At 34.2% G+C, this 9860-nt stretch overlaps 1 protein-coding gene across 5 annotated transcripts; it reads left to right on the forward strand.

The window, feature by feature from the left end:
* Positions 1-1153: 1153 nt before the first annotated feature.
* Positions 1154-6777, forward strand: LOC118046014 (homeobox protein ATH1). 5 transcript variants are annotated; one of them, XM_035054767.2, is made up of 5 exons: positions 1154-2464; positions 3778-5091; positions 5500-5852; positions 5975-6035; positions 6190-6777. In XM_035054767.2, the coding sequence occupies exons 2-5, from the start codon at positions 3904-3906 to the stop codon at positions 6343-6345; spliced, it is 1758 nt and encodes a 585-aa protein (XP_034910658.1). In that variant the 5' UTR covers positions 1154-2464; positions 3778-3903; the 3' UTR covers positions 6346-6777. The 5 variants fall into 5 exon arrangements, with proteins under 5 accessions (XP_034910658.1, XP_034910657.1, XP_034910659.1 ...); XM_035054766.2 differs by having other exon boundaries at positions 1155-2464; positions 3669-5091; XM_035054768.2 differs by having other exon boundaries at positions 1155-2464; positions 3690-5091.
* Positions 6778-9860: the final 3083 nt, after the last annotated feature.

The following is a 9860-nucleotide window of genomic DNA, read 5'->3' on the forward strand; positions in this document are numbered from 1 at the left end:
TGATTCATAAACTTAAATTACCTAAGCATTCTTAATTTTTTGGTATAAAAATGGGGCAAAGGCTAAATAATGAGTGTTGGGGTGTTTGTCATAGTTTTATATTTTGTTTTTAGTAATTTTAAAAATACATTTCATTAATTTTTTTTAAGTGTGTTTTTGATAATTTTGATATGCTAATATCAAAAATAAAATAAAAACTCTAAAAAATATTATTTTGATTTATTTTCAAATAAAAATCTATTTTAAAATAAATATTTTATACCACAATTTTAAATCTGATGAATTTTATTTTCTTACTTGTTTTTTTGTTTGGTAATATCATCAAATCTAAACTTGTAGAAATAGATATACTACTATGTCTCCCATGACAAATGTAGCATTGCAAGATCACAAGTCGCAAGATGATCATTCATTGAGAATCATTCTTGTAATAAATCACGATGGCAAAAATGTTAATTAAATATATAAAAAAAAATACCTATCAACTCATCAATGACTAATTTTTTTCTTTTTTGTTTTCTAAAACTTAGTTTTAATGCGCATGTAATCATTGCAAATACATGTATCATTTGGACATAAGGGGGCGGAAATAACTATGAGTCTATGACAGTAACAACATCTCTGAAAGAAACTAGAGATCTCACCAATTGCAAGAGTTTTTTTTTTCAGTTGCCAGCCTCGTTATACTCAAAATTTTAACACCGAAGATGGGGATTGTATCATCACATCAGCTCCTCAGGACTCTACCGCATGGATCTGATGAATCTTGAGTTACTTAAAGCATGATCAAAGAACATGCAGAGGGAACAAGATCACCTGAAACCAGTGCTGCATCATCATCATCATCATAGGTCTCCTCCCTTGTAGATAGATAGAAAAAGAGAGCCTGCTGCACGTACATTGTGTAGTAGGAGTCCAGTAGGGTGTGTGGCCCATAGAAATCCGAAAGAAGAACAGGGTAGATAGGCCTTGTAATTGCTTCAATAAATTTGTCAAATCTCCTCTCTAGATTTTCTCATCATTTTTTGTTTTGCTTGCATCACCATTTCTTGTAAAGTACACTGCTAAAAAGTCTGGAACAGTGTGATTTCTAACATTAAAGTCTGAAATTTACAAATCCCAGTTCCTACACCATTTACTTCATTTTAATATTTAAAAAGCTTTTAAGCAACTGAATTTTATAATTTTTTAAAATTAGGGTTTTTTACGTATTTGCAAAGAGGTGTGATTCGTTTTGAAATTAACACTTTTTAAAAAACTTGATCTCGTAAACATTGTTCTTTCTTGCATGTATATCTGAAAGAAGTTTAAAGAAAAACGAAAACAAGCTGAGTAAATAGTATATTTTATTTATTCAATAAGTTTTATATATAGAAGAATTCAATTAATAAACCAAATTAATTCATTCAATCTTTCCAAAAGCTGAAACATTTAAGATTCTTTGGAGAAAGTATAAACCTGCTGTTGTATTTGAATAACTCTCCTCCCTTATCACATTAGCTTCATTGTCTTAAAATAGCTAAAAGAGCAAAGTACTTTATCTGAAAAATGATGCTGAGAAGACCTGCCATGAACAGAAGTTGTAACAGAGAGAATCCAGATATTTTGATTGTGATGATTGCAGAGAAACAGATGATGAGAGGTGGTGAGGATGAGAAAGAGAGGGAAACAATGGGCCCTCAAAAGCCTGCAAGAGAAATGAGTGGCACTGCACCAAAGAGTAATTTGCTTCCTCATCACTCTTTTTTCTTCCTTTCTCTCTCCATCCCCTTGTTTTACTCTTGTGTGGCTCTTCTTTCTTTCTCTCTCCAGTTTAGTCTCCATGAAGGGGTCCATTTTATGCATCTTCCCATCTCACCGCGCAAGCTTTTTTTTGGCTTTGGGGTACCCTCTTTCTTGCTTTTGAGTGAGTTTTCTGAATTTTTTGTCCTTTATTTTCAGCACCCATTTGTGTTCATGAGCTTTAAAATCTTGCGGAGAGAGACGGAAGGAGTCTGAAAATCTGAATCTCAGTTTCTTGGGTTTCGGGTTCTTGAAGAAAAAACCATACTTTCTCTGATCATGCAAACAAGTTAACCATCTTTTTTTTTTTCTTAGAGGAGGGTGGGGTTAGTGCAGTCCTTGTTGCTTTTTTTTTTTTTAATTTCTTTTTGTTATAGAAAAAACAAAAGTTACCACTGTTTTTGGGCTTTTGATTGTGCTCTTTCATGGAGAAAGAGAAACCAATGATTTCACAGGAAATTTGTGCCTTTTGATAATAGCGTGTCTGGGTTGTTCGAGGGAGCCTACATATATTGTCAACCAGTCCACTTTGTCTTGTGATTGTATAAAACTTCGTATGTCTGATTTGGGAAATCCCATGAATCTGCATGAAAATTCTTAACTCTCATTATTTAGCCGTCTACAAGGTGTCTACAGGGGCTGTCTTTTCCTGGGTGATCCCCATTCAACAAATGTGAAAAAGGTTGGTCATTTTCACATGCTTTCCTTCATATCTTCCTTTTTTATAATTCCAGCACTCCTGCCATGTCCATACATTAGTTCAAAACACACATTTGAACTGTTAATTTTGCTTTTCTTTGCGCCTGATGTCAACTGTTTTAGCATACTCGTGCAGAGTTCTTTAGGTATTTGTTCTTCTTTTTTCCCTTGCTTTCCTTGGATGCTATTTTGGTGTTCTTTAGGCTTCAGTTACATGGTCTTTATCGTCCATCTCTGATCACCCTTTCTGCTTTTACACGGATAATAGTGCTCGAGAGCTCTGGAAGTTTTAAAAGCAAGCACATCTGCAAATCTCCTATAGCTAACTATTCACTGCATCGGGAATGGTGTTAGTTACATAGCATTCTTAGATTACACCTATGTTCTCCCTTATATTGTTGATATGGTTCATATTGACCCCTCCGTCAACTGTAAAAATTTCGATCCATGCTCTCCTTTCTTGCATATTTTCCATGGCCTGACGGTATTATCACTTGTATAAGACTAGGCTAGGTCCATTTGGGGCTGTGGTGACTGCAACTAAAGAGGCCCGAAGTCATAGATATCTGAACGAGATTGTACATGTTGGCCTTCTTTCACATGTTTTAATGGCTAGTTGTATCTTCTTGAGAATGAACTGTGCCTGATGGCAATTTGCTGTGCTTCCAACAATTATCTTCACCTTTATCTATATGTGGGTCAGTAAATGAAAGTGGTTGTTGATGTGCTTCTATGCGTGTGTGAAATGAATGTCCTCGGCTTAATTTCATCAAAATTAAGTTGAAATAACGTAAAATGTACCTATGCTGGAGAAGGCTTGTGCGCCATGGTATTTTATTTTTTTTACTTTTTTCCGACCTCACAGCCGGGGGTGGCCCTCCCCAATGACATTATTACAATTTGGTAAATTGCAATCATTGGGAATCAAACCTTGCTTAAGTGAAGGAAGTTATCAAGTAAACAGCCATTAGGCTATGCCTGCTTAAAAGTGCATTCTCAATGCTCTAGAACGTTTTCCAGTGAGAGAGAAAATGCAAAGAAGCCTGCAAACTAACAGCCAGATATTGATCGTTTTTCATCATCCATTTTTTTGCTGAATATATACTAGCATTGTTTTCCCTCTAATTGTGGTTCTATGGTTTACTATCAGTGTGCTCTGACCTTATCAATTCATTGAAATTCTTCAGTTGAATTTTACTTGACATCAGAAATTAAAACCTTCAAGATTGCCTGCAAGAACTACGCATAGTTCAGCTATGGAAGGCTGATTACTGTTCTGTTGTTCATGATCTTCAGTGAGAGGAGTTCCACATAAGTGCAAGGAACGCTGTTTTGCAAGTGAAAGTGGTCTGTCATACAAGCTAAGCATAGGAACTTGCTATTTGTGTCCCTTGCCATGTGATTTAATTGATTCACAATATCATGGAGAATGGTTTGTTTAGTGTTCCAATAGATATGGCAGGAAGGAATTCTGTTACCATGGACTGTTCATCACAAAGAACCCCCAACTCACTTGTCCAGTTGGATTCATTCAACCTTAACCACCATAATCAAACATTGGCTGGATTTACCATGCTTCCAACATTGCAAGGAGAACCTGTAAGTGATCTCCATGCAAACATTCACTCAGCAAATCGATCTTCATTTATGAACTCAGATGCATTAGTTGCATCTCTTGGAAGGAATGTTGTGGGAGATACTTTACCTGGCTGTTCACGTTCTGCTGGTAACCCTCCATTTGAAGAGCAGTTTGGGGATGGAATCCCTAATTATGCACTTGCTACTCTTGTGGCTACAAGAAGTGGTCTTCAAGAAACTCTGAACAACTTGGCAATTTCAGGACCATCAAGCTACCCTTTGGAAGAGTCAAGGTCATTTGTTTCAAATGATTGCACCAATGCTTTGAATTCCTCATTTGCGTCATCTTTGAATTATGGATGTGGTGAAGTATTTGGTAGCACAAATGGTAAGGAGGATTTTGACAGGTTTCCTGCTCCCATAGAGCTCGGTGGACGAACACCTTTAAGAGCAGGGTTTCAACCACATTCATCCATTGGAAACCTGCAACCAAATGGCTGGATAACATCAAATGGTGTGAATGTGAGTGCAGATGAATGTTTTGCATCTGGTAAACTTGCTAATGAGCTCTCTTTAAGCCTTGCCACATCTCAGCCTTCTGTCATGGATAGCAGAAGTATTCCTGATCAAAGCTCAGAGATCACTCGTAATCATGTAGCATGCCACTTCTCGAAAGAAACAAGGTTAGGCTCTGAACAAACTTCTTGTAGCAGTAAGGAGCTTTCTTTGAGTTGCAGTTCTTACAAAACTGGTCAATCCTCACAAGTATTATTAGGATCCAGATATCTTCATGTAATACAGGAAATACTTGCTCAAATTGCAAGCTATTCACTGGAGAATCTAGACCAGGGGTTCAAGACTGGAGCAAGTACACTATTCTCTTCGAGTTACGCAATGGAGGGAGGGATGCTGCCGATGGGTTTTGATAAATCTCCTGATGGGAATGATAGAATTGATGTTCAAATGGATCCAGCACTGCAGAAACGGGCACTGGAAGCAAAGAGAACACAATTGCTAACTCTACTGCAAGTGGTATGTCGATTTAAGTATTGGTACAAACTAATTATGAAAGTGATAAAATCTTGTCTTGTCATGATTCATGCTTCTGATTAAAATGAATGTAGTAACTCCTTACTTTTGTTATAATCGGTTGACATACATGCTGCACAAACGGGCTCTGTTGGATCAAAATCGAATAAATGTTTGAACATTGAAACTGAACTATCCAAATATTGAAAAGTTTAATGGCAAAGCTGTAATTGAAAATTTGTTTTACTTCAAATATCATTTCCCGCCATATTTATAGTATAAATTGCTTGAAGAGCGTGTGGTTATCCTATTACTTCTATGGTGAAAGCTACCATCTCTTGTTACTTTGTGTGGGTTTGTTGGACACAACATCGTGGCACAATAACAAGGCACCCCACCTCATATGCTCAGGTTGATGAACGATATAGCCAATGCTTGGATGAAATACACACAGTTATTTCAGCATTCCATGCTGCAACTGAGTTGGACCCACAGATTCACACACGTTTTTCTCTTCAAACAATATCTTTCTTGTACAAACGCCTTAGGGAGCGGATCAGCAACCAAATCCTAGCAATGGGAGCTCATTTGGATAGTGGAGACACCATAGAGACTGAAGGATCTTTTGGAACTTCATACTTACAAAAGCAATGGACTCTCCAGCAGCTGAAGAAAAATGACCAACTGTGGAGACCCCAGAGAGGCTTACCAGAAAGATCTGTCTCAGTTCTGCGTGCATGGATGTTTCAGAACTTTCTTCACCCGTGAGATCTTTTCTCCTAACTAACCTTGTTAAGAGGTCTTTACCATTTTACTATGGTAAAATGCATTAGCCTGGTTTGACAATCATGCGTCAAAAGTGAGTCATACGTTTGATGTCTTTCAGGTACCCTAAAGATGCAGAGAAGCATTTGCTTGCGGCAAAAAGTGGACTAACAAGAAGCCAGGTACATAAAAAAAGATTGTATAGTTGGATGGAATATTTCAAGAATTTGAAGGACATGCTTATACGCTCTCGTGTTTTGATCACTTGACGTTATAAGATTCAACATTTGTTCTGCTGTCTCACAATCTCCTTCACAAAATTTTGGAAATAAACAGGTATCAAATTGGTTTATAAATGCTCGTGTTCGTCTATGGAAACCAATGATAGAGGAGATGTATGCCGAGATGAACAGAAGAAAGGCTCACCAAAACGAAGAGGGAACCAACAGCAATCACAGAATTAGCATATCAGCAATCCAAGATTTAATGTGAGCTAGAGTTGGATGTAAAAATAGACATGGTAGTGACGTGAAGAACTACTTTGTTGCTATTATGATTTAATAGGTGGGGAAAAAAAAACATCCAGCAAATGGATTTAACTGTATATAAATGCTCCAAAGTGTTTTTGGGGTTAACATTTCAATCACGTATTTGTTAATTAGGATCTGTTCCCTCCACTAGCCATGGATTAATTAAGTGGATTTCTTATGTATGCATTGAACATGAATTCATGCCAATCTTTCTTATATTGCAGACCTCATTATATGCAGTAATACGTCTGGCTCGAGCCACCCCAAATAATCATGCAAAGAACCCTGCTGTGTTTTTTAAATTCCCTTGCTTGTTAATTCAAAGAAATCTAAGAGGCACAAGTAGCACAAGACACTATTTCCTGTTTATTAGTTTTTTTCAAGGAATTTATTGGGCATCAACAAATTAGTCACATAACGGGTTTTATGTTTTTATTTTTTAGTATAGTGAAATGACACTGTTATTAGTTTATGTATATTGTATAGGGTTTCTTTTGGGATTTCAATATATTTTGTCCACTATAATGACCCTAGTAATTTTAAAAGAAAAAAAAAAAAAAAAAAAAACCTTGCTATGAGAGGCTCTCTGGTCTTCTCATTTATTTTGCACAATAAATTGATCGGTATACCCTTGAAATCAAACAAAAATTAATCTATTAATCTATGGTTCAAGCACGTTTTCATCTTTTTATTAGTGTTTTTTTTTTTTTTTTTTGTAATTTGAGGTACACTTGGGGTTGTTTGGGAAATTATTAAAAAGAATTGATGTGTTTCCAGATGGACGCCCCCTCCATTTCATTTTAGCAACACGTAAGTCGTCTAGTCGTTAAACACCATGTTTTATGAAGGCATTGTGATCACTGCGGTGGACTCTATTATGAGACAACACGTGTTGTCCAAAGATATTAGATTTTGTGTTAGCAGCCTTTATATATATATATATATATTATATATATTGTCTTGCTTCTCTCTTAACCTCAAATTTCATGTCTGGCCTATCAAAATCTCAAGCCAGCCCTTCAATTGTTTTCATCTTCATATTTGATTTATTTTTTAATCTATTCATTTTATATGAAATGATTTATTCAATTGAATTTGTTTTGCTATTTAATCCTTTTATAAATTTTTTCCATGTTAGATTTCATTCTTGTTTTTTTTAATTGCCTTTTTTTTTACATAGATAAATTTTTAAATTTCATATTTTTCTAGTTTCGTTATTTAACATTAAATTGGTTGGGAAATAAGCTTATTTGTTGAGTCCAAATATGAAATTTAATGGGTTACGAGTTTAGGAGATTAACTCAAGTCTTGGAGATTTGCTCGGGTTTACTTGTTTTTCTTTTAAAAAAAAAATGAGTTTAGTTTTTCAGTTTTATCTTCAAAATTTATTTAATTTTAGGTTGGGCACCGTTATTTTCTTATTTGCTTTCTATTGGATGTTTCATTAGTTTTGAAAATAATTCGGGTTATCTTGTCCTTCAACATTGAGTTTTTTGGTGATTAAACCTCATAATTTTATTCAATTTTTTTTCATCGAGACTATCCTAATTTAGCAAAAAGGTTTGTCATTGTCATATTTTTTTCAAGTTTAATTATTGTCATTGCATTTCTTATTCATATTATTAAATTAGCTAAGTTATTAAACTCGATTGAGTATAACCTAAGTCTCGAGTTGTTTTTATCTTTCTTATGAACGCTTGCGTCGCCTTGACATCTTTTTTCATGTTGGAAAAAAATTAAATGGACCAAGGTGTGGTGTGGGCCATTAAGTAGTTCTTAAAAGTGCATTTTATCAAGATTTCATATCATCATTTTGCACTTAAAATATCAATAACTCCTTAACGAAAGCATGTTTTATAATAACAAGTCTGATACTATAAGATACATTTAATTTATGATAAATGTTCATCTTAAATGCAAGCCTATCACATAAATCAAAGGATTAATTGATGAGTTTAACCACTGAAAATTAAAGATAAAGAGAGGGTCAAACTTATAAAAGAGATGTTGGTTTAGTCCTAACTGGAACACTATTCGGTCATTGGGTCATATCTAGAGTTATAGATTTTGGATTTAGGTCTGCTCTATATGGATGGAAATCTAATACATAGACCTAAAACTTTCATGAGGAGTCCAAGATTTAAAAAGACCGTTTTCAAGTCCAAATTGTAGCAACAACGGAGAAGTCCGAATTTGTCCTGCAACCCGGACACTGTTCAGTATTCAGCCTATATCTCAAGTTCTAGAAGTCCAAATGATCTTAATTTTTTTTTATTTTTTTTTTTATATAAAGCCAAGACAATTTCCTAGAACTTTCATGAGTTAAGTCTATTCAAATTTTGATGTTATCAATGATGTTTTGTTCAGACAAGAAGATAAGAATTGTCATCCACTCAACAATTAGACATCAAATCAATAGTTCTAAATTTTGACCTACAATTTATATATTGTAGATGTGTAACATATTTGTGTATAATCTAGATAGTGTTTGGTTCATATCCTAAGAGAAAAAAAATACAGAAACAATGGAGACAAAGAAAATAAGATAAAACAGAAGACGAAATAAAGAATTGTGTTTGGTAGTGGTGTACAAGACAAAACGACTGTCTTTGTATCATATTTGGTTATGGTAGACAAAAAAAAACAAAAAAAAAATAAATCTTTTTTACTTTAATATATATTACTATCAAACTTACATGTTTAGAAAAATAATTAGAAATTAGTTTTTTACATTAGTTTATATTAAGAGTTAAAATTAATAATATTATAATAACTCTAATTATAAAACAAGGATTGGCATATCGGGTTAAACTTGAACTAGGCCCCTCATGGGCCTAGAATAGTCTGAGTTTTAAAAAATAGAGGAATTATTGAATCGACCTGATCCAGTCAGAAACCCGTGTTGATTTAGGATAAAACAGAAATCAGAAACTCATTGAATTTTTATGAAAACCTTTTTTTGTCAAAACAGGATTGCTTAGATAGTTCAAAAACAAAATTGGTTAACCTGGTTAACCCTTCCGACCCGTGATCTGAACCTTGCTTCAATTCAACTCCCAATCTACATACTCAACCTAAAAATTAGTGAATCAATGTTATATATGGTAATTTTCAATTTAAAAATGATAAATTAGAAGGAAAGTTGTTGTAATTTGGGATGAACATCCCTGGTAAATTAACTTAAAACTCGAGTGAGATAAAGTAATAAAATCATAACACGAAATGCTAACTAGTGATAAATCACGTAAACTTTCTAATCAGATAAACTAATTATTTTAAAGGAAGAATTTTGATAAATTTAGGATGAGAATATTTATAAAAGATAGAATGGAATTTCAACTAAATTAATGTATGATTTTATGTTGCGATGTCACGGTCGTACAAATTAATTACCCTAGCTTAAAACACAACATACAAGATAGTATAGAGCAAGCAAGGGATCGATCCCACAAGAAAGATTTAGTTCATATTTTTATG

This window comes from Populus alba, chromosome 18, assembly GCF_005239225.2.
Source record: "Populus alba chromosome 18, ASM523922v2, whole genome shotgun sequence".
Classification (NCBI taxonomy): domain Eukaryota; kingdom Viridiplantae; phylum Streptophyta; class Magnoliopsida; order Malpighiales; family Salicaceae; genus Populus; species Populus alba.

Bases quoted from the DNA above. Each gene is read 5' to 3' on its own strand.
- LOC118046014 (XM_035054767.2), top strand. From the start codon at position 3,904: ATGGAGAATGGTTTGTTTAGTGTTCCAATAGATATGGCAGGAAGGAAT. The intron at 5,092-5,499 runs GTATGTCGATTT...TCATATGCTCAG, and splicing joins TGCTAACTCTACTGCAAGTG to GTTGATGAACGATATAGCCA. The intron at 5,853-5,974 runs GTGAGATCTTTT...GATGTCTTTCAG, and splicing joins TTTCAGAACTTTCTTCACCC to GTACCCTAAAGATGCAGAGA.